The sequence below is a fragment of the Calypte anna genome, chromosome 1 (assembly GCF_003957555.1).
Source record: "Calypte anna isolate BGI_N300 chromosome 1, bCalAnn1_v1.p, whole genome shotgun sequence".
Classification (NCBI taxonomy): Eukaryota; Metazoa; Chordata; class Aves; order Apodiformes; family Trochilidae; genus Calypte; species Calypte anna.
Genome location: NC_044244.1, coordinates 106,975,168 through 106,998,192, shown reverse-complemented (window position 1 = coordinate 106,998,192; position 23,025 = coordinate 106,975,168). Strand labels below are relative to the sequence as shown.

Sequence of the window (23,025 nt, the reverse complement as noted above, 5' to 3'; positions counted from 1 at the left end):
TGTTCCTATCTCCCCAGACCAGATGCAACCCTCAATTTACCACCTCTTCTGGTGCTCCCCATTTGAGTTGCCATGGCAGCAGGGTGGTATCTGTCCAGCCTTCTGCTCTGACCTTCATTTCACCCAGGAACCACAACATTCAAGACAAGCACTGTCCTGACTAGAAGCACAGTTGCAGACTCAGTTGAAGCCTCTCCAGTACAGGTGCAGCCTCCCCAGCCTGGTGGGACCATTGTATCCAAGATGCCTTTTGGTCAGCCACCTGGAGGTCCCTGCTGATGCTGTCTGGGTGTGACACTGCTGGGTAACACCAGGCAACGGGTGCATTGTGAGCTCTGCCAACACCCTTCAGGAGCCTCGAGACACCAGCATGCAGCGCTTCGTTAATCCACTTCTCAAGCACATAATTCACAGGGACTACTTTGATGCCACTTCAAAGAGACAGTGCCTGCAATACTTAAGAGCTCTGAGGAAACTTCAGCTTAATGGTTTCAACACCATATTTTTAGGAGAAACAGAAATTCCAGAAAGTCTTATAACAGGAGAAAAAAAAGACAAGGAGACCAGCCAGCGCTGGCCAGTATGGACACTTATTCATGCTGGCAGTAGCCAAGGGTGGGTGCCCTGGAGGTATAAGCTGCTATTAAGAGTTGATCTGCCTATCCAAGAGCAGAACGGTGTCTTTAAGGAGTTGTGTGATACTCTGACCGTCTCCTATGGAAACTGTGTAATTGTGGCAAAGGATAAATCGCAGCTGACGCATGTGAGGGGAACAGAGAGCCAGGAGCCAGAAATGGGAACTCTGCCACCAGTCCCACCAGTGATCTCCATGTCTGGCATTAAGTGTTGCCCTGAAGTTGCTAGAGCAAATGGCCACGAGCTTCTTGTTGTGCCTTCATCTTACAGCTATCTCTATCCTATGGATGTCGCCTGGTCTTCTTTGAAATGGTTTATTATAAACAACAGGCAGGACTTTGCCTTGAGGTCTATTGAGAGGACCCACTCCTATAGGTGTATCCTCTTTAGTGACTTGATTGTTAAAGGAATTGAGACTATGACTCCAAACAAATGGAAAGCAGTGATTAACAGGGTGAAGAGATGGGAGAACTACTACCTTGACACACTTTCTTAAGAACTTCTTCCTGCAGTCAGACCTCAAATGTTTTGTGGTTGGTACTGAATGAGTTACCTTGCTCCATCTCTGCTGAGCCCTTTCCTTATAAGGGTGTAAACCCAAAGAAACACATGTCAACAGTGCTAATAAAAGACATAATTTAAAGTCCAAATGTTTCATTTTATGTGTATTCCAGGTCTAGGTTAATATGTGCAATGTTTGCACCACCAAGGGACAGTTAGTTTGCCTTATCACAAAAAGGGCCCAAAGCATGCCTAAGATCCAACTTAGCCAGGCTTCTTCATAAATGCCTGTCATGGGGGTCATGAGACCATGCCACAGGTGTTACTGCCTGCTATTTCAAGAAAGACTGGGCTGCAAAAGGAATTCTGTCTTTGAGCCAAATGGGAGATCTGCTCCTCAGCAGGGAATCTACTGGACTGTGACTGGCACCAGAGCCCACGGCCTAAGGAAGTCCAAAGAATTTAACATGACTTTCCCATAAAATACATGTCAACACCTGCTATGAGCTCAGTGGTCCATTACACCAAGTACAGTGCTTCCAACAGTGGTCTTATCCAACAGTGATAAACATTTCAGTGACAAGTAGTAGAAATCTTTCTAAAAGGGAAGTTCCTTTATGAAGCCTGACCTGAGTAATTGGTTAAGGTTTTAAAGCATGAAAAGTCTGGTCTCTGGCACTCATCAGTGGAGATTTTCTTTACTGTGACATTGATTACTGAGATGTAATGATTTCTCATGGAACTGCGTTCAAGAGAATTTTTATGAGTGATGTAAAACCATATTTCTTAACAGCACTTGTTTTGACTTAATTGAACACTTTTTTGGCTTTCTGAAAGCATCTTCCAATTTGCATTCTCAAAGCTGCTCATTACTGAGTATGTGTTTATTGTGTATTTCTAAGAGAACTAAGAATGTAAGAACATAAAAGAAGTACGTTATGAGATGATTCACAGGTTTACTAAAACATTTGAATACACTGAGGAAAAACTGTGCCGTTTTTCTTCTGTGTGTGGAAACCATCTAAAAGAGCATTGTAATTTGGTGTGGCAGAGAGATATGTACAAAAGGGAGCCTCATCTACCCTCAGAAGAATTCACGCATATGGATTCCACACAGTTCTCTACAGCTGAGATGTGAATGTTCAGAGGAAAATAAGCATCTTTTCTCAGCTTCATATTCATCAGCAAAAACATCTGCTCAGTTTTTACAAATACAGATGTTGCAGAGAATGGAAAATTAGGTACTTCGCATGCGAGGAAGAAAGAATGGGGAGAAAAGGGGAGAAGGGCAGGAATGTTTTTATTGTCTTGGTATTATGGCCCAGAACATCGTGTTACACTAGCTTGGAGCTGCAATTGCCCCATTAAATATCCATGGCTATGAAGTGGTGTGAAATCAGCATGAGGAAAGAAATAGGCCCAGTGCCTCTGTGCCACAAGGATAGGCAGTAATTGCACAGCAGCTTGGTTGTCTTAAGAAACAAATGATGCACACCCCGTGTCCTCAGTGAGTGTTTACCTGCACCTGATGACACTGCATTATACCACTGGGGAGAAGCAAGAGGCTGTCCCCAGTTCAGCCGCACCAGTCTGTGCTGCCAAAGCTTACGCAGTTGTGGGTTTTGGGCCCCGTTACAACACTTCTTCATTGGCTGGGTGTGTCTTCTGCCATCCCTAATTCTCAGTGGAGTCCATGGGACCAGGTACAGAATCCCCTTCTTTCCATCCATTTAGTAATGAGGAAGTACCAAAAGGAAGTAGTTTGTGTCACAGGAATTCATCTGCCTTTCCTGTTGTGTATTCTTCAGTAAAACGAGAGTGAAGCCTCCATGAAGGGTTTCATGGGAACAAACATGAGGAAAGAGGAAGTGTTTAGTGCCACATCTCCCAGAGAGTGAGGGAAAAACACCCTTTCCCTGCAGAGGGCTGGGAAAGCCTTGCTAAACACCTTCACTCTTCCTAGCCTCCTGCTGGGAGGTTGAGGGCTGGCGAAACTTTTTTATCCAGTCCTATTTAATGTGTACAGAATCCTGAGGGCAGGAAAAAGTACCAAGTTTGAAATCAAATGAACTTTGGTATTTTATATAAAATCGCCTGTGATGAGTTGTCTTCGTTCTTCCTCCCTCCTGCTTTTCTACTGCAGAAGGGTAATTACTACCCATGTTTTCTACAAAATGTTGTAAACCTTTGTACCGAAGAAAAATATTGTGGCTCATACAGTTCTGACTCAACTGGTAATTTAGGATGACAAGCAATTCCTTTAACATATGACTAAACAAGCTAATAGGAGGATGTTACCAAATAGCATGCATCTTATTCAAGAGCACTTGAAATAGCCTGTATGAGTCTAATATCTTCTTGGTAGGATTTTAAATACCTATAATTTTATTAGGCTTGTGAGCAATAGCTCTTGTAGTAGTGAGGCTCAGTACACTTGACCTATTGCAAGATTTCAAAGCAAATCTCTTTGTTCCCACTCAGGATTTTCTCTGAAATGCACCACTCGAATAAAATGATTAAAATATCTTTGCATAGAGAGGAGAGGCAGATGCAAATGTGTATGTTGATGAAGTATCTATAACAGATGTCTCTCTGCTCTAAGCTAACCGGAATGCAAATCACCTGAATTTTCATGATGTCTCATTAGCTATTTTCTTCTAAATGCTTTTCCAAGTCCTGTCTTCATGAAAAAAAAATATTTTCCCCCAGCTCACAGAGCAGGCCTGTAATGACAGGCTCAACACATTTTTTCCCCCTATTTTCAAGTTCTCTATCCTGCCAGTGTGCTGCAATCCAGGTTACAGACAGGACAAATGTGCCTGGGGCAAGAGCTTACAGAGGCCCAAGCCAGGGATGGATGTAATGATGGGATACAAAGTGTGAGCTTCTGTGATGGAGCAGACAGAGTGGGGTCCATTTTGTGCCATGCCTGAGGACTAGGCTGGACAGGTAGTGGAAAGGCAACCAACATTGCTCAAAGCCCAGACTCTGTCTCTGAGAACTTGTACCTTGAAGTTTCCCTCTGCAGCAACCAAGTGGAGGAGGCATGGGGAGAAATGCAGAGGTAAGGAGGAAGGAGGCAGGAACAATATTCTGTGTAAAAAATGCAAAGAAAACTGTTTTAGAAAACAAAAACACGTAAGGGCCAGAATAATTCATATGGCTCAAATGGCACTTAACTGTCCGTGTCTGGTGTTTCTTGTTGGCTAGATCTAAGCTTCAAATCAATGAGAAACACTAAGCTTGAAAATCAGTTAAAATGTAGGACACAGCAATATGAGTCAAAAACAAATTTAAAAAGCCACAGACCTAGGAAAGTGCCACACCAGAAACTGAGGCATTGGAGAGCAAAATCAACCAAGATGGGGAAGTCCAAGGAAAAAAAGAGACTAATAAAAAGGGATAATCACTCATGCTGTGTTTCTGGTGATCAACGGGATGCAGCTATATACATTCTCCTCTCTGTGACATCCATCTCAAGAGCCTTTGAATAGACTGGGTACAGTCTCTTGGTGAGGTACAGCCTCTGATGCTGGTACAAACAGACATTTTCAATAGCTCTCTCCCAAGATTCAGAGTAGGAGAAATTGATGCCATATGGAGATATGCATGAATACATGCCTACTCAGTTATTTGTGCCCAAGCAAACTTTTTCTCCATAGGAACATATGAGAAATCCATTCCATGGGTATGTGTTTTCTGGCAACTACTGGTTATTTCTGTTATCAGCTGGAGAAGGGCCAGGTGATTGTCCCCAAGATTGGCACACACATATGCCAATCAAGTTCCAGCTGAGCCCAGCTGATATGTTGGGCTTGCTCCAGTAGCTAAGACAAACTAGCTTCAAAAGCCAAAGCTAAACTGTGTAGTGACATGGATTATGCATAAACATCCATCCACCTCCGTGTCCCCAAACCAGGTAGCCACTTTGAACCAGCACCTCTGAAAATGGCTTTTGGCACAGGTGCAGAGGGAAAACATAAACTCAGGTTTTAGAAACTTTACCTGATCTGTCTCCACACACTCATTTGCTGTACATTTGTTTGTTTTCCATGTGCTCAGGACCATGTCAGACACAAGACTGTCACAGCCTGGTCAGCTCCTTCATGTCAAGTCTCTCAGCTCCTCACTAATCTCAACTTGATAGCTGAGGTTAACAGACAGTTATTCATAGAATCATGTAATGTTTTGGATTGGAAGGCACCTTAGGCATCATCAAGTTCTTCCCTTCTTCCAGGGAAGGAGCAGCCACAACCTCCCTGGGAAACCTGTTACAGAGTGTCACCACCCTAACATTGAAGAGTGAAGAATTCCTTCCTAATGTCTGTCCTAAGTTTACCCTCTTCCAATTTAAAGCCATTGCCCTTTGTTCTTTCACTACACGGACTTGTAAAAAGTCCCTCCTCAGCTTTCCTGTAGGTCCCCTTCAGGTACTGGAAGGTTTCCCCAGAGCTTTCTCTCCTCAAGTCTAAACAACTCCAGCTCCCTCAGTCTGTCTTCATAGCAGAGCTGCTCCAGCCCTATGGTCATCTTTGTGTCCCTCCTCTGGTCTCACTCCAACAGGTCCATGTTCTTCTTGTGGGCTCCAGTAAATAGGGAGAGGATGCAGAAAGCTGATGTACCTTTTGAAGCCATTTTGCAAAACCTGTGAAGAACTGGTGAAGTCTGAAACAGCGGAGCTCTGTTTCAGCTGCTTTGTTTATTTGTTTCTCCTATGTCAGAGGTGGAGAAGGGACTGTGAGAGTCTGCTGCAGTGCTCCTCTTTGGACAGAGTTGAGGCCGGGGTGTTGATAGTCAGCAGGTGGGCAGAGGTGCTGAGACAGTGTCACAGGTTAGAGCTGGGATCAAGGAGAACAATGAAGGACTCTACCCCAGGCAGAACATTTGCAGTGCCTTTACTGAGAAAAGCAAGACAGAACAGCTGGCACTGATGATCACCCAAGAAAAAAACTGAGGAACGAGATGTTTGGAATATTTGCTTGTATGTGATGCTCTTGGAAGACCTGGAAAATACTTAGCTACCTGACTTGCAACACAGTTAACTCAAGAGCAATCCCTCAGTGAGCCCTGCCTTCTTCCAGCACCATTGTTCTTCCGTCTCTGGTAAAAAACTCTTGTGGCCTATCAGATTAAAATCCTTCATTGGTGCTGAAATCAAGCTGAGTTAATTTCAACGAAGTCTAAAGTGGATAATGAGAAAATAGTCCTGCTATTATGCAAGCTGCTTCATTTGTTTTTCACTATCAGGACTGCACATACCCCACAGCCACTGAGCTTCTTCAGGCTAGAAGAGACCTATTCCAGCAGCCACTTATGTAATTTCAGAACTTGTCAGAGTTTATTTTTTTTCCCCATTAAAATCCCAGTAGCTCCTTTCTTTATTACTACACAAGGATTTTGGTTTTTGATTAAAAACATGTGGCCTTCATGTCAGTAAAAGTAAGCCCAAAGGTACAAACCCCGGAAGTTTAAAATCCAGCAATCCTTTTATTTTCTCAGTCTTCAACACTTGGCACTGGTGACAATGACAAATCCAATAGTGGAAGACCTGTGCAAGTGAGGTACTGCATAATGTTAAGTTGCCTGTCCCTACAACATGAATGCTTGTATTGACATGAATAATTTTATGCAGCAGTTGAAAAGGTGAAACTCTGTAGTTCTGTAGGCACCAGAAGAGTGTGACCTGGCTCAATTTCTGAGATGGAAACATCTACAAGAGGATTCTGTCCCTGCTGCCTGGCCACACACACTGAATCCACACTGAGCACTTCATCCTTGCTGCCTCCTCTCACTTGCAGAAACACAATCAAATTGAATTCTCTATTTCAAACTTACCAGGACTAATCACATAACCCTTCTTTCAGTAACAAACCAAACTTCGACTGTCCCCAGCAGGTTTCTGATTAAGAAACAGAAAGAAATCTGAGCTGCTGTCTCCCCCCAGTGTCAGCATATTTTCTTGTTTATGGCTGCAAGTGCAGCACATAGGGTGTCCAAGGGTAAAAAAAATCTGCTGTAATCTATCCAGTGATAGGAGAGATCAAACCTCTACCCTGCTGTCAGAGAACAGATATTGGTTCAGATTTGGGAATGGTAAGATGTCTTCTTATCTTGGAAATTCTAGAACATCAGCCTGCTGTGACACTCATCACAAGCACCAGGGGGTTATCATTGCCAAAGCTAAGGAAAAAAGCAGCCAGGTTTGGCCAGATGCAAAGTCTTACACGTACAAAGAAGCTTTCTGATTTGGCTGTAGAGGAAAACATGGTGATGGGAAGGACTTCTGAAGAGACTTCTCACAGCTGCTTTCTCCCTTGTTCAAGTCCCGGACAAAAAAGACTCCTATAGCTCTGCCATCAGTTTAAAACAGAAAAAAAAGCTAGTTATTACCATGAGGCTAGACATACCTACTTTTGGTTGAGAGTCTATAAAAATCTAGATTGGGGCTAATATCCAAAGGCAGCCAGTGACTGCACGGAGCCAAGACACTGCTTACTTTTGAAGCTAGTGGACACTACACAGGCTTGGCAATTTTGTGTTAAAAGTTTGGGCGTGTGGCTTAGCTAAGTACCTTGGTGTGTTTCCCTCAATAGCTGTTTAATGGAGGTGGTTAGCAGAGCCTGTTGTCACTGAACACTGCAGGGCCATTTAATAAAATTATCATACAACTCCACCTTTGCATACAGGTGACTACTGAGGCAGTAGAGGGAAGCTGCTGGTTTTCAGTGCCAGTAGGAATGCCCTAGCCTGGCAGTCCTGAGGCTGCTGTGGCCACGATACTGCTCTATCCCAGGAACAGGTTTCTCCAAGACTTACGTTTACCAGACATCAAGGTGATGGCATGAATAGCAAAAATTTAAAAATGACTGGGGAGTAACTCCAGCACAGCCAGAGCTCTCTGACCATCAGCCATATGAGCTGCACACAAACTCAGCTAGGTAAGGCTTCAGAGAAGGATGCAGAGGTGCTGTGAGCTGGTGTGATCCCAGCAGGCACCTCAGCCAGCAGCTGCAGGGAGAGGGCAGGAGTGAGACATCCCAAAGGTCTCCCACATCCTGCTGGGCTCTCACGGCTTCTCCAACCTCTCCTCCTTCCTCTTCTCCTCTCTCCACTGTCAGATTCCAGCTTCAGCCTAACTTCCAGAAGACAAAAGGATCTCGGAAGTGTGAAGGCAAACGTTCCTCTTGACACTGCTACACATGCCTCAGCCTTTGTTTCTGGGAAACAAGTCTGCTCTGTTGGTTAACCTACCGTGACCAAGTTACCTTATCTTCCAGGATTTAGTGTTACTGTACATGCAGAACAGCTAATGAAAACCCCCTGTGCTTCATAGGTCAAGTAGTAAAATGGAGAGCCACACATAACTCTCAGATATTGCACATAGCAAAATAATGTTAAGAAAGCTTCTAGCATGAAAATTCCTCAAAGGTTTTCACACTGACACTGTGATTTCTATGACTAAGGAAGGCCTAAGTATGGGAATATGGGAAGTAGCTTGAAAAAGACCTGTCAGGAAAAGCTCCCATCCTGCATTTGTTCAATAAACGGCCCACAAGTCTCAGATTTACACCCCTGCAGGAAGCAGTTGCTCTGAGGTAGTTGCACAGAGCTCTTCCTCAATCCCTGCTGTCTGTCCATGAACCCTGCACACACCTATGAAGGACTCAGAGTGTTTTTCTCTTTAAAACCAGCCACCCCCTTGCAGCTAATCTTTAAAAACTGCCTCCCCTGCAGCTCTGACTGTAGCATTTGATTAAGCAGTAACCAAGGCCATTGCTTTTTTCTCTTTTTTTACAAAGGGTTTTTTATTGCATAAATAGAAGCTTAGACATTCTGCTGTATGTATAAAAAGTTGAGATACAGTTTAAGCGAATGAGACTCTTGAATTTTATTCCTTTGACACATCCTTCATCTACAGGAAGGCTTCGTTCTCCCAGGAAAGGAATCCAATGCAAGCTGCCAAGTGTCAGGAAATCTGCAGGGTGGGGGAACAGCAGTGAGAACAGCAGGCATTATATGCTGGCAGCATGGGATAGATCTGCCTGCCCATGTGGCAAGCTGCAACCAGAGATAATCACAGCTCTGCAGTGCTGACACTGGGGAACAATTTTAGGGTAGGAGAATTCACCTCACCTCTCAGTCCCATTATAGAAAGACATAGCAGACAGTCTGAGAGATGGCAGAATTTGGAAAGGACTGGGCCTCTGCCGGGCAACATGGGGTGACTGGGCTAGCAGGGTATTTTCTGAAAAGTCAGAAAAGATTTAATGCCAATCATTCAACATCATTCAAAAAAAGTCAGTTCACATGCTGGACACAGGGGCCTTGCAGGGTAAGCTCATTACACTGGCACAGCAATCCTGACTCTGCAAGGCAGAACTCCCCAGGACTCAGTGCTGCCCACACAGCATGGTATGGTCTGCTCATTACAAGCAGCAGGTTTTGCTCCCTTCCAGGGCAGCCCATCTCTCAGCTGTTAGGATATAAAACTTCAGATAATTTGCTCTGTCTGAGTTATTTTGCAAAAATGGAAAGAAGTGTTCTCACAGATTTCCAGTGGCTAGCTAAACTGATTCAAAACAAGAGTTTAAAATGGCCACACTCTGCCTAGAGACAAGTCCTAAATCTGATGTAAACAGGAGACTGGAAAACATCTTTTGTTTTCTTATTTTTCCTATGCAAATGAACCATTCCATTCCCCTGGTTATTTCCAGGACCTCATTTCTAGTCAGAATTTCCAAATCCTGTTGCATGAAATAAAACAGTGATAAGGTTTAAAGTCAAAACCAGTAAACATTTCTAAAAACTGAAACTCTCTGCATGTATGTGAGGTGATGATCTCAAAAGGGGAAAGTAAGTTTTTTAGTTTAACAAAGAGTAATATCACATCAAACTCCCACTGAGCTTACAAAGGGCAGGCAGGAATAGAATTCCCATTTTGCTGCAGAAGAGATAGATGTGAAATGTACTGATATAAAAATCACATACCAAACAAGTCAGGGAATATAATTAACATTAATCAGCACTCACTTTGCTAATGGCTTTGATCCAGTAAGACAGTGATTGCTTGAACTTTGAAAACAGTGGGAAGAAATGCAGTACACAAGGAATGAAAACACAAAACTAAGAAATTTTTGTTAATTTTGCTCTTTCATGAGGAAAGATGTCAATTCTTCTCAGTGAAGTCTAATTGGTGGATGCTACATAGCACAATCTGTAGCATTTCTATTACCCTGGGAAGTTCCATAGCATGAGATTTGGCACTTCCAGCTAAACTATCTACAACCTGTTGTGTATTTAACTAACATGGAATGACTTATTCTTTTCTATCTTAAATATGTGACCTATGATCAAGATGTCTGACAGCATCATCCAGTCTGTTGTGCCTCTTATGCACTTTTTGCCAATTTAACCACCTCACTACATATCAGGATTTCCTGTGCAATTGGCTGAGTGTAAGAGGGATTAAGAGCAGAGAAGGAACACTATGCTGAGATCTCCCAAATCATGAAACATGGCTGCCAAATCTTCTGGTGGCATCTGCAGTTTTTACAAAGAATGGGCATGATGTGGGGGTGCTAATGTGCTGAAGCATTGCAGGAGACAAATATTCCAAGAACTCAGGTAATGGTGATAGTCCTGATTGCACAATTCAAACGTACCCAAGCCAAAACATAATGGATTTAATATGTCAATGCCATTACTAGACAATGGGATGTGGAACAAATTCTATACCTGAGAGACTCTTCAATCATCCTTCTTTTCTACTTCTGTTTTCAACTTCTTTTCACGTTCCCTCTTCAGTTTTTCTTCAATTTTTTTGCTCTGGTACATTTTTACTCCAGCAAATGCTAAGCAAAGAATCAATGTTTTAGCTGCCAAAATGTACATCAGCAATGGGAAATTCTCCAAAGCCTGAAATGCAAAACAATGTAAGCAGTTACTGGAACACTTGGACAATTAAAAATTAATCTACAGAAATGCTATAGAGCTTTCTAAAGCATCACTCAAAGCAATGGTAAGGCTCCTCTGTTCATGATTTTTTGTCTGTAGGAAACTTTACACTAGGCAGATCAGCATCTAGGGAAAAGGACAAAACCAAGTTCACTCAAGTTTGGAAATAAAGCCTCTTTGAAAAGGTCTTTGTTGCTTTTTCTTGCTATACAGCAAATGGAATATTAGCACTATCTAGAGCTGAAAAAGGGGAAGGACCAAATATATTAGAACAACTATAAAAGTGGAAAAGCTTCTAAAGGATTTTCCCACAGGTGATGGATCTGTGTATATCAGCTTATAGATGTGATCCCCAAAGACATTTCTGTGCTCCTAAAAATTTCCATGTAGTTCTGCAATTAACTTTCCCACATCTAGAAGGTATGATAAAGGCCTTTAAACTGGAAGAAAATTTTTTAAAACTCCGCAACCTGCAAGAATTCAGTTTCAGGAGTTTTTAATGCCTGGAGCCACTGAAATTGCACAACATATTTCAATGTTATAAAAGCATGCTACTCTATGTGTACGTGGAGTGGTAAATAAAAAGAAAATGGGTAACAATGTGAACTCAGAACACAATTATAACAAGAACAGTATAGTGAGTGATATCAATTGCAGAAGAATATTGAAGGCACGTGAAGTTCCCAGCACACTGTTCCACAGCCACCTGGCCAGCAGGATGGGTCCAGTGGTGCACTGAAGGTTCACAGTGCCAGCTCTCCCTTGGCAAGCCTCTCAGAACCCTATTGTACCCTTAGCAGACCTTTCAGCACCTCAAAAAGCTGCTTGGCCACTGTCAAACTACTGATTTAAAAACAACAACAACAAAAAAAACCCCTGTATCAATACACCATTAGTTTGTCTCCTTAGAATACACAAATCAGAGGCTCAAGTGGGGGCTTTTATAACACTGATCTCTACAAGCTGCATGTTACCTTTGACATTAGACTTCCTTCTAATTTTGCCAAAGCCCATCATCAACCTCCCCACATATTAGAAGTGTCAATCTCTTTAAACCACAGCTCTGCAACACCAAAAAGGTAAATCCAAGGCTTGCAGTTATCACTGTTTTCTTGAAAAATAGCTTGATTAAACATGTTAAAAGTGTTAATGCATGATGAAGCACTTGCCCAAAGATTTGTGTGCCTTACACATCTATCCTGCAGAGTGCTTATGACCCAAATATTCTGGAAGACAGTGGAGAAGAGAAAGGAGGACAGATCAGCCAGAGAAAAGCCTTGAAAGAGGAAATCCAGGAGGACTAGAGGACAGCAGAGCTACACTCAGGTCTAAAGTGTGAGGCCCCAACAGCAGGTGCAAGGTGCAAGCGTGTATGGCCAGAAAGGACAACAACAATGAATCCTCTGTCCCTGAGGTGCAGAGAGGGTAGACAACCTTCACCTAGGGAAGGAAACCATCTTTAAACAGAGGACCCACCCAACCGTATCTTGCATGCATCTGCTTGAAAGAGCAGAAATTCACTGTCTAATGGATATGGAACATCCTCACCTTCCAGTTAAATGCCACCATCTTGGCTGCGTGATTACACTGTCCCACCGCAGGCAGCACCCAGCACCGAGGAGCGTCACACTTCTACAGGCACAGACCTGGGCAGGAGCATCTTGCAAAAATGGAAATTAAAAAGGAATTAGCCAGTCTGTTCCTGCGCAGCACGTCCACCCTGCAGCTTTCTGACAAGCTCATCTACTGCACAGTGGCTGCCAGCATTACCAGTGCCACACGGTTCAGGAATGACCTACATGGACCTTTATGGAGCTGAGTGACAGGAGCAACATCTGTGTTGCTGAAGGACAGGGATCTGACAGGCCTGAAGCAGGTGCCACGCTTGCGCAGAGCAGAGGCTGCACTTCCACCACAGGAAACAGATCCCAGCAGTTGCCAGACCCAAAAAAACAAGGCTGCCTGCTCTGGAGAGCTTGACACGAGTGCACATCACACCAACTCACTGACGTCTGAGATGCAGCCAACAGACATGCACCCCAAAGAGCTGTCTTGAGGTTTTGAAGCCCACCTGCCCTGCTCAGAGCCTGAATGCCTAATGAATCCTAGCATCTAATATAACAAACCAGTTCTCATTTACCAATAAATTTAAGTCTCCACACAGCAGGCATTGTACCTTCCAGAGCTGAGCTGCAGGGCTGAGAAATGCCCAAGGAGATGCTGAAGGCTGCACCACACTGCCACAACACTGACCTCTACTCTCTGCCACAGCACTGACCTCTGCTCTCTGCTTGCTTGTACCAACACCATTGTTTCAGCTGTGGGGTTTTAAATTCAGCACATTTCCCTGCCTAACCCCCTTGAGGTGTTTCTTTTATGTGTAACAAGAATCACTTTGGAAAAGCAGGGGGAAGCCCTACAGCTCAGTCCTAACCTTCACCAGCAGCTGAGCTGAAGAAACCACCACTACACCACAATAGCTGCTGCTGACCTTTTTTCAGAAACAAAGAGTCAAGCAAATGTTCTTCCATCTCCTGCACTGCTCAGTCAGCTTCTTCACAGATGCCCTTATTGGTCCAGCTACAGGGTCCTCTTCTTTTCCCTGAGCTGCAAAATCTTCACCCTGCAGAGACCACTCTGGAAATGTCCCCACAGAGAGACACTGGAGATCTCTGTTACCAAGACTGAACTACACTAAAGCAGCAGCATGGCAAACTTGTTTGTCACTCAAGTATTTGCTCTGTTGTTTGCTCTGTTGAGATCCTGAGTTGTGCAGCTCTGATCTCCTGTTGAAAAAATGTCAGGGCAGCTGTGAACTAATGAGTCTGTAGTATTTCACCGCAAAAAAAAAAAAAAAAAAAAAAAAAAGGCATTTCAACTTCTGATGCTTGCTCCAGAATTCAGTGAACATTAAGATTTGAAGTCCTCTGTGAGACTGTCAAAGCAAAATTCCCCCCTCAGAGCAGAATGTGGCTCTCAGTGCATGGTTCAGATGGCTATGTGCTTACCAGTAAAACCCATCTTAGACAAGTCTGGCCTTATCTGAAGTGCCTGCACTGTCCAAATGGGGTGTCCTCAACTTAAAATGCTGACTTAGGCAAGGGCTTCATCAGACACAGTCCTCACTCTTCTAAATTGCTGTAAATCCTGTGCTTCAGTCAGAATTAATTTTGCAACATATTATAAAAAAGCAAGAATTCAGCCATTCAAAGAGGCTACATCTGACATATGATGCTGAAAATGGGCTTTTGGTGATTTTTTTTACACACAGAAAAAGTTTTAGACTCAGCAAATGTTACGTGAGCCCATCTGTGGGGTGTGATTGCAGGGTATTGTCCCACCAATGAGAAGCAGCGTCCAATGTGAAACACAGAGTGCACTCCTGCTCTTTGTTACCAGACAATTATTTAAGCATTCAGCACACTTCTGTAATATTTCTGCTTTGCTAAGATGAGCCTGAACCTGTCTGAACTGTGTATCCACCAAGAGTAGCTTCACTGAAGTCACAAAGGACAGGATGTAAAGAAAATCTCCCTTTGTTCTGAAGCATGGTGTTTTGATCCAAAATGCTTCCCGTGAGAGTTCACACCTCTGATGGTCTATCCTCACACTGTCTCCTGATGTTAGAACTGAGAGGAGAAGCCACCCCTCTCTCTCCATGTTGCATTCCCACATCCTGTGCCATCAGCCTCTGGTGGTCAAACACTTCTCCCCATTTCGCCTCTTCACATTTTCAGTCTCCATTTTGATCCGTATCTTATTAAATACAGCTGAAACCCCAGCTGAAAAACGGGCTAGGCTGGGCATGGGGCAGGGAGAAGAAAATAGCAAAAGGATAGAAAAAGGCAGAATTCACTTCGCATTTGAAAAAAACAATTTGTTAGCACTGAGGTAATAAATTAAAACCCAAAAAGCTCAGACACCGTACTTTCAAGGTTGTGGTATCTTAAAAGCATGCAGGGAACTGAATAGCTGATGTTTGCCTTTTCAGAGGCAGATAAGGCAGAGATAGGAGCTCAGAACACATCTACAGTCAGGCATTGTTCGTTCCTCAGGAAAATGCAGGCTCCCTTAACAAACACAGCTACTGTAAATGGAGACTGGGCCTCACAGAAGGTCACTATCACTTTCACCCACAGCAAGGAGGTCTCATGTTGAGCCGTGTGAGAAGGCAACAAGAGCATCTGGCTCTGCCTGAAGCCCTGCCAGAGACTCCATGACAGATGATCCATAATCACATATTGGTAGCCTTCTTCACTGTGATTGCACCTTGCAATTACTAACCCATTTACACTCAGACCTCCTCTGTCAAGCAGACCAATCTACTGCAGATGGGAAAGGAAAAGTCTGCCCACAGTGCACACCTCAATGCTGTACTAGCAACCCTCTGTTAACTCCAAATGGTGTGAGGTCTTCTGGGTTCAGAGAAGAGAGTGTCACCAATTAGAGGTTCACCAGTGCTGGTGTAGAGGCTCATGTCCTTGGCAGGGCTAAAGTGCTCAGGGAGGGCTGCATCATGTCCCAGAGTTGGACTTCAGCTGATACCATTTCCAGGATCTCTGTACAACGCTGTGTTGTGCAACACAGACCACCCCAGACAAAGGACTTGGGCCCCAGTCAGATGAGAAGTCTGTGGTGGAGCACAGAATTGAATCCAGGACTCTCAGCCACTGAATTACAGCTCCAGTCCACCACAGGAACCGCATCACAACCCAGCCATTCACACCATTGTTTACTTATGCAGTGGCAGAGTATTGACTGGCCTGCAAGCATCATAAAACATCCACACAGGCATCTGTATACTCACAACCCACTTCCGTTGTCCTGGCTGGAAGTCTCACACAGCCTGCCAATAACTCCATCTAGTCAACAAAATGGGACTCAAGATATTCTTTTGTCTAATGGCAACTTCCGAGCATCTCCATTCTACCTACTTTGTGAAAAGCTATAAAAGTCCTGAGCATCAGAAAGCAGCAAGCCCCTAGGGTTATATGACTGCATCTGAAATGGAGTGATGGCTGAGTATGTCTTGCTCTAGAAAAGGAGTATCATTCCAAATGTCCCTTATTGCTGCTTTCTTTAATGCACCTATTTCAGGAAGCAAAATGCAAGCTTCCCACCTGGATAGTCACTGGAGGATTCACCACTACATGTGTCATGCAACAGGCTTAGCATCTGCAAGATAAGCCTCCACCTCCTCAAAAAAAGAAAAAAAAAACAAACACTATTGGGTCATGGCAAAACATACTAATATGGCAAAGCCCAAAGACTGAAGAGAAACACAGTGGAAGCAACTGTGAACCAGAACTGCAGGACAAAGAGTCCATCACAAATCACTGCCACTTAAAATAGTGATTATATCAGACACATGCATATTTACAACCTACATGCGTGGGTAGGTTAAGACACTGATTCATAAAAATACCTGTCTAATCACTCAGTTTACACTAGTGCCACTGATAAAAAAAAATCCTAAACTAACAGGGAATGTGAAAAACATTAAGTGATAGAAGATCTTCATACCTGAAGAAGGAGAAATGAAAATATTAGTGATTCCTCTGGCAGCTCCTCATGTGCTCCAAACACTGGGAAACAAGAAAAGAGTAGACGGCATCTATCAATCACAGCAGCTGGATTAAAATCAAAACCAAAATGTCAGTGGCATAGCAGCCTCTTCCACCATGGGCTCCGGGGCATAACTTTAAGTCACATCCCAAGCTCCTTGCAAGCAGCAGGCCCTGGCTTGCTGTCACCCCAATGCCCTAGGAGGGTCTGCTGGGCTGGCAGCCGCTCCTGCCTCCATTCTGACCTTTGCTCTGCCCTGGTTCCTGGTCAACTTTCCCGCTGCCTGCAGCACCACACACCTGCTTGAGAAAACCCAACTTTTTCAACATAATATAACTTCAGGCTTTAGTTGCTTTTTATTTTTTTTCTTCAGAAAACAACAATACCTGGCGGATTCATATGCAGCAAAGCACACATCCCGGCAGCCTATGCCGGGCACGGCAGGATCAGGCCTGCCTGCGGTTCCCAGCCAGCCAGCCAGCCAGCCAGCATCACTCCGGCAGCTTTTCAGCTTCACCCTCTCTCTCCTAAGAGGTGGCGGGGGGAGGCTGGGGGTTACCAGCGAGGGGAATTCTGCCACCTCCTGGGTCGGAACACGGCCCGTGCGTGGGTCGGGAAAGCAGGGCCGGTGGGCAGCGGGGCAGAGAGGGAGGGTGGCACGCAGAGTGGGCAGGAAGGAGGACTCCATGGGGGTGGGAGTAGAGGCAAAGGAAGGAGTGGGCTAGCGTGGGTGTGTGAGTGCAGGGAGGAGGGCTGGAGGGCAGGCGGGAGGAGCAGGAAAACAAGGCAGGGTAGGCTGGAGGGCAGAAGGAGGCAGGGGGTGGTGGGGCTGGGAGGCAGACGAGCGGGCCGGAGGGCGGGCAGCAGTGCTGGCAGAGCTGGATGGGGAGGTGAGGGGTGGTGGGGGGGGGGGAGGAAGCGCGCCGGTCCTGCCCGATCTCGCCTCGCCGCCCCCGCCGTGCCCTCCCGCCCCGGCACCGCAGGCATCCGAGCCAGCCAGAGGTGTGGGGCAAGGCCCGGCGGAACGCGTCTCCTACCTCACGGGGCGGCCATGGCTCTGGGCGGGAGGCGCCACAAACTACATCTCCCAGGAGCGGCAGCGGCACAGGACCCCGCGGGGCAGGGCCCGCCTCTCCTCGCCTCACCGCGGGCGCTTAACTCCGCAAACCCGCTTCCCGAGGCTGGTGCAGGACGTAGGCTCTTGTGTCTTAAAAAAAAAAACACAAACAAACAAAAAAACCCAAAACGCATTTCCCATATGTCCCAGAAGTGTAGGTTCGAGGGCAAAGCGGTCCAACGTTGGGCTCCTATCCGCGGCAGCCGCAGGGCCGGGCCAGGGATGGGAGTTGCCGCCGGGTTGCATTGGGGAGTAGGGTCTGAGGGAGTGGGAGAGCTGCTGGGGTGCTGGTGCTAGTGGGCGAGGTGTGCCGGGGTGCTCCTCCAGCTGTTCTTGCCCAAAGGGGCTCTTCGTGACTGGGAGCTGGAGGGCTGGAGCAGCTGTCCTGCCAGAACAGGCTTGAGAGAGTTGGGGTTCAACCTGGGGAAGAGAGGGCTCCAGAGAGACCTTATGGCTGCCTTCCAGTGCCTGAGCGGGCCACAGGGAAGCTGGGGAGGGACTTTTTACAAGGCCATGTAGTGACAGGGTGAGGGGGAATGGCTTTAAACTGGAAGATGGTTAGACATGAGGAAGAAATTCTTTACTGTGAGGGTGGTAAGACCCTGGCACAGGGGAAAGGCCAGGTTGGATGGGGCTTGGAGCAGCATGGTCTAGTGGGAGGTGTCCCTACCCATGGCAGGGGGGTTCGAAGTGGATGATCTTTAAGGTCCCTTTGAACCCAAACCATTCTGTGATTCTTTGACTGTAGCATGGCCGTAGCCCTGGCAGCTTCCACCTGCTTGCTGCAGCACCTTACCTGTGTGGTGGCCCCAAGGGTAAGGAAGGCCCCACGTTCAGAAGGGAAGCACACCCCTGAGAGGAGCTGAGGAGCCAACAGAAACACACAGGCCACCCAGGAGAGGTGGAGTAAGGGGGAACATGCCAGGTGGGGAGAGATGGCTGTGCTGGGACCTGACAAGCCTTTCCCGGTGCTCACTGACTAGATGATGCAAAGGTTTATTTATGGTGCCAGCAAAAGGCACATCTGGAGCATGGCAACAGCTGCTGTGCCAAATCTCAGGACCAGTCTCCAGAACAAGCTAAAGCTTCCCAGAAAAAGAAGCCCTTTTCCCTTTCTTTTTAACACAAGTAAGACAAAGTTGTTGGAAATGCAGCACTAGACATGGCTGAAGTGTTTCAGCCAAAAGTTTCTGAAAACAAGGAAGCCCACATGACAGCCTGCCAGCCAGTATAGCAACTTAAGTGATTTAAGTCTGACAACATGACTGGGAACTAAACCCAGAGTCTTACAAAAGGAAGCACATTTTAATACTAGAAGTGTCACTACTTCTGCTTGTAAGTATTCCCTGAGAGCCATCATGGTGGAGAACAGCACAGGAGAAGAGAAACCATCATGGAAACCTATTTGCCAGCCAGTGAAAACAAGTACTCAACATGGGAAACACTTAGGAATCACAGCAATGGGACAGCCTTGGTAGGTGGGTGTAGAAACCCCTCCTCTGCAAGCCACAAGACAGAATCTCACTGGTTTGCAGAGTCCTGGCTGATAAGATGTATCCAGCACCTCCATTACCCAGTTTGCATACCAAGGAAAACAGATTGCTCTGGAAAACTAAGGAGCAATAGAAGACAGGTTGGCCACCTACAGACTTCAGGACAGATGATGAAGCTCTGTAAGCTCCCCTGCAGAACGAGAACATGCTCCTGGATAAGACTGCTAGTTTAGCAGCTCTTCTGCTATAAAACAGTCCTTGTCATGAGTCAATTCTTGCTGCCAATTAATAATGAAATAAAAATGGGAGCCCAATAATTAAAAAATGGTTTGAATGTGTGTAGGTATGTTACCTCCTATGATTCGTACCATAAAACATTTTTCAGACAATAGATGGAGATTTTGGTACTCAATTTTACACTTTCACGTTTTTTATTCTTTTATGATGGGCTTAATTCATACAGTTTAGATCTAAATCAGCAGTTGTGACAACTAATTCAGTTGTTATGAGCTGGGAACATCCAAATCTGCTTCTGGATTTAAAAAATGCTAAAAAATTATAACATTTTAATTCTCTTGGTTTTATTTTCCTGAACAGAATACCAAAGCAAAGCACAATCATGCGTTTCTCTTGGGTTTTCCCCAACCACCTTTGCCAAAGCCTTCCTGGGAAACAGTAATGTTGGTTTCCCCAGTGTTGTGTTCCACATTGACCTGTCAGTTAATTTAATGAACACTTTCATATCTCTGTAATTCCAGTGAGTTCCCTGCACCTGGCTTTATGATTTCCTCATTGCTGGTGTTTCCAAAAAGTCAGGGTGATTCAGGGTTTGTTTTGTCCTTTGCACCTAAGTTTTCATGGATCACACACTTGAGGTCTTCTCGATTCAGGACCTGGCTTTTATACTTCTTGTTCCAGTCGTCAACGATGTACTGGTGGTAGGGGTCATTGGAGTGCTCTCGCCTCTTTGATTTCACAGTGCTCACCAAAATTGCCACAATAATGAAGGAGAACATCCCAATCATCACCATCAAATAAAGGATAACGTAGTCAAAGTTTTCGGCCTCAACCTTGGCCTGCAAATTATCTGCTGCTTCTGTCATGTTTTTCCTCCAGCTGTTCATGTAAGTGAGAAAGGTTTCCTTGAAAATATCTTCCACCGCCCAAGTGAAGTTTCGGATTTCAGTCATCCTTGCCAGTTACTAAAGACAACATGATACTTTAATCAAATATCTGTAATAAGACAGCTGGTTTCTTTTGTTCACATTATGAAAATTAAATAATAAACACCTGCAGGTGTCCAGTGAAAATGTAGCACCAAATTAAAATGAGCTGAAAATCCCCAATGAGTAGTTTTCAGTGTGTTCAGAGATGCAAAGTAAAGTCTTATTCTTCTTGTTAGAATTGTAGAATTTTCAGGGCTGGAAGGGACCTTTAAGATCACCCAGTTCCAACGCCCCTGCCATGGGCAGGGACACCTCTCACTAGATCAGGTTGCTCAGAGCCCTCTCCAGCCTGGCCTTAAAAACTTCCAGGGATGGGGTTCCACCACCTCTCTGGGCAACCTGTTCCAGTGTCTCACCACCCTCATGGTGAAGAACTTCTTCCTAATATCAAATCTAAATCTTCCCTCCTCTAGTTTGAATCCATAGTTTGTTCCAGTCACTTTCAGTTGGTGGAAAGCCAACTATGCTTTGGTGAATCCAGTGAACGTGGGCCCTCATTATAGAGTCAAGGCACACTGCCTTTCCCTGATGTGTAGGCTCTGAGAAAAGCCTCTTCCTTTCTCTGCCTTTCCAACATAAAGAAGAGCTGTGACTGCATTGCAGCCTGCAAGTCTGCAAAAAGCAAGGGGTCTGGGACAGGATTTCTGTCTGATGCTTCTGGGTAGCACCCCTCCTTCGGTACTTCATGTCAACCAAGCCCCCTCACATGTGACAGAGCTTCTACAAAAAGTCTCTTTACAGCTCTCAGTCCAGTCTTAACACAATGATGAGCCTATAATAAGGGGTGATGAATTTTCATAATTAATAAGAAATTATGGTGTCTTTAGAACTTGAGTTCAGCAATTAATCTTCCCCTGCTGGACTAGCCTTGCAGTAGCCACGTCCGCGGAACAGTCTTGCATACACAGAATGCATGGGTGCAAGAACACATACATATAGGTCTCTCTGCAGCTATATACTCATACAGACTCAAACACAGGGGATAAAAGTAATCTAATGAAAGTAAGGACAGTATAAGAAATTTCAAATACAAACTGCCTTGACATTTTTTTCATGTAAAATCTCTCTACTTTTTTTTTTGATTCAGAGCAGAAATTACTATGCTTTTTCAATAGGAAATATATTACCAATAGAAACTTACCTTTCCTGTATCCTTCTCTAATGAGATTCACAGTTAAAATCAGGTTTTTAAAACTCCACTGAGTAAGATAATGATACTCTCGAAAGGAGCAGAGCTATCTTAAATGTTAAATAGCCTCCAGCCTGCACAGGTCTATAAGCAATTATCTGTTAAGTAAGTTCCTTGTACTGCATGCTTTATGTGTATGTGAAATTTAATGCTAAATCTAATCTCACCTAGAAAGTTAAATATTGGCTGATAGCTTACATCAGTCATACTGTCAGATGCCAAATGCCACTCTTTATGTTTGTTACTGCAACTTCATGTGTTGTATAGGAGCACTGCTGTGCTTTCCAGGGGTAAACATTGATGCAGCTCAGTCTTTGTTGACCCAGATAGAAATAAGGATGCCCTTGGCTGATACGAGCATGAGAGGCTGGGCACTGAGCAGACAGTATGAAAAGTGCCAGCCTGCCAGGCTGCTTAGCACCCAAAGGGAAGAATTTTCTGCTCCTTCCTGTGTTTTGTGCTTCCCCTGTTCTTTGCCATAATCTCAGACTTTCTCTCTCTCTTCCCTGGATTCTCCACACAGTTTGCCTTACTTCTTCTTCCACTGGGATCATGCTTGTCAATGACCAACCCCTCCATGAAGCCCTTTCTGTGAGAAGCAGGTCCTCAGACACGGCCAAGATCAGCCTTTCTGAACTCTGCTTTGGGTGCACCACACATTAAAAAGGAAAAGACAAAAACTTTAAAAAAAAAAAAAAAAAAAAAAAAAAAAAAAAAAAAAAAAAGAAAACAAAGCAGAATTAATTATTGTTGATTTTATTTCTAGCAAATAACTCATACTGACACCTAACCGAAAGGCTCTGAGTCACACCTCAGAAAACAACAGTGTGCTCAGTGGAGTGACACATCTTGGGTTTTAGTCAGCAGCAGTTCCTGGTCATGATGGGGGCATCCAAGGGAGAGAGATTAGGGTGGGATTGCAGTGCAAAGTGCTCCACAAGCACATGGGAGGGAAGAGACTTTCTGGAAAAAATATTTTGATTTCACAGGTTATTCTGCCTAAGCAATTTGCAAAGAAAGCAGTATGGCAGGTATCTCTGCTTTGAGGAAGACAAAGCAAACATGAACCATCACTGAATCAATAGTGCACATCAGAAAAAGGGAGATACACCCTTGGTGAGCGAAGGTGTTAATCCCTGAGGAAGCCCTGCTAGTGCCGTGCTGCTGACATTGTCATGGTTACTGCTATGATTTCTTCTGGATGATTTCCTGTGCATGAACACTTCCCAAGACAGGGGTGAGCTCCTGGCAGCCTTTCCTCTCTGATCCCTTGTTTGTTTCTGGAAGTTTCCAATGTGCCCTAAGCTTGACCTCTTGGAGTCAAGGTAGCTGACAAGCTGCTTC

At 44.8% G+C, this 23,025-nt stretch overlaps 3 protein-coding genes across 6 annotated transcripts; 1 reads left to right on the top strand and 2 right to left on the bottom strand.

Annotated features, from left to right (window-relative positions):
- The first annotated feature begins 370 nt into the window (after positions 1-370).
- On the top strand, positions 371-1,132 carry FAM243A (family with sequence similarity 243 member A). The gene has a single exon (XM_008496693.1). The coding sequence runs from the start codon at positions 371-373 to the stop codon at positions 1,130-1,132; it is 762 nt and encodes a 253-aa protein (XP_008494915.1).
- Positions 1,133-8,917: 7,785 nt separating this feature from the next.
- On the bottom strand, positions 8,918-17,797 carry SMIM11A (small integral membrane protein 11A). Of its 4 annotated transcripts, XR_003988977.1 has the most exons (6): positions 17,694-17,797; positions 16,615-16,676; positions 12,640-12,751; positions 10,873-11,052; positions 10,168-10,209; positions 8,918-9,112 (listed from the first exon to the last, which is right to left on the bottom strand). XR_003988977.1 is itself a non-coding variant. In XM_030469323.1 (5 exons), the coding sequence occupies exons 3-4, from the start codon at positions 12,658-12,660 to the stop codon at positions 10,885-10,887; spliced, it is 189 nt and encodes a 62-aa protein (XP_030325183.1). In that variant the 5' UTR covers positions 12,661-12,751; positions 16,615-16,676; positions 17,694-17,796; the 3' UTR covers positions 8,918-9,112; positions 10,873-10,884. The 4 variants fall into 4 exon arrangements, 3 of the variants coding, with proteins under 3 accessions (XP_030325183.1, XP_008494872.1, XP_030325182.1); XM_030469323.1 differs by lacking the exon at positions 10,168-10,209 and having other exon boundaries at positions 17,694-17,796; XM_008496650.2 differs by lacking the exons at positions 10,168-10,209; positions 16,615-16,676; positions 17,694-17,797 and adding an exon at positions 12,862-12,892.
- Positions 17,798-20,078: 2,281 nt separating this feature from the next.
- Positions 20,079-20,456, bottom strand: KCNE2 (potassium voltage-gated channel subfamily E regulatory subunit 2). Its single transcript, XM_008496651.1, has one exon. The coding sequence runs from the start codon at positions 20,454-20,456 to the stop codon at positions 20,079-20,081; it is 378 nt and encodes a 125-aa protein (XP_008494873.1).
- Between the last annotated feature and the right edge of the window lie 2,569 nt (positions 20,457-23,025).

Coding starts and splice junctions, on each gene's coding strand:
- FAM243A (XM_008496693.1), top strand. CDS start 371: ATGCAGCGCTTCGTTAATCCACTTCTCAAGCACATAATTCACAGGGAC.
- SMIM11A (XM_030469322.1), bottom strand. CDS start 17,344: ATGGAGTCCTCCTTCCTGCCCACTCTGCGTGCCACCCTCCCTCTCTGC. Junction 12,752..17,042: donor GCTGCATATGAATCCGCCAG/GTATTGTTGTTT, acceptor CATTTTTGCAAG/ATGCTCCTGCCCAGGTCTGT.
- KCNE2 (XM_008496651.1), bottom strand. CDS start 20,456: ATGACTGAAATCCGAAACTTCACTTGGGCGGTGGAAGATATTTTCAAG.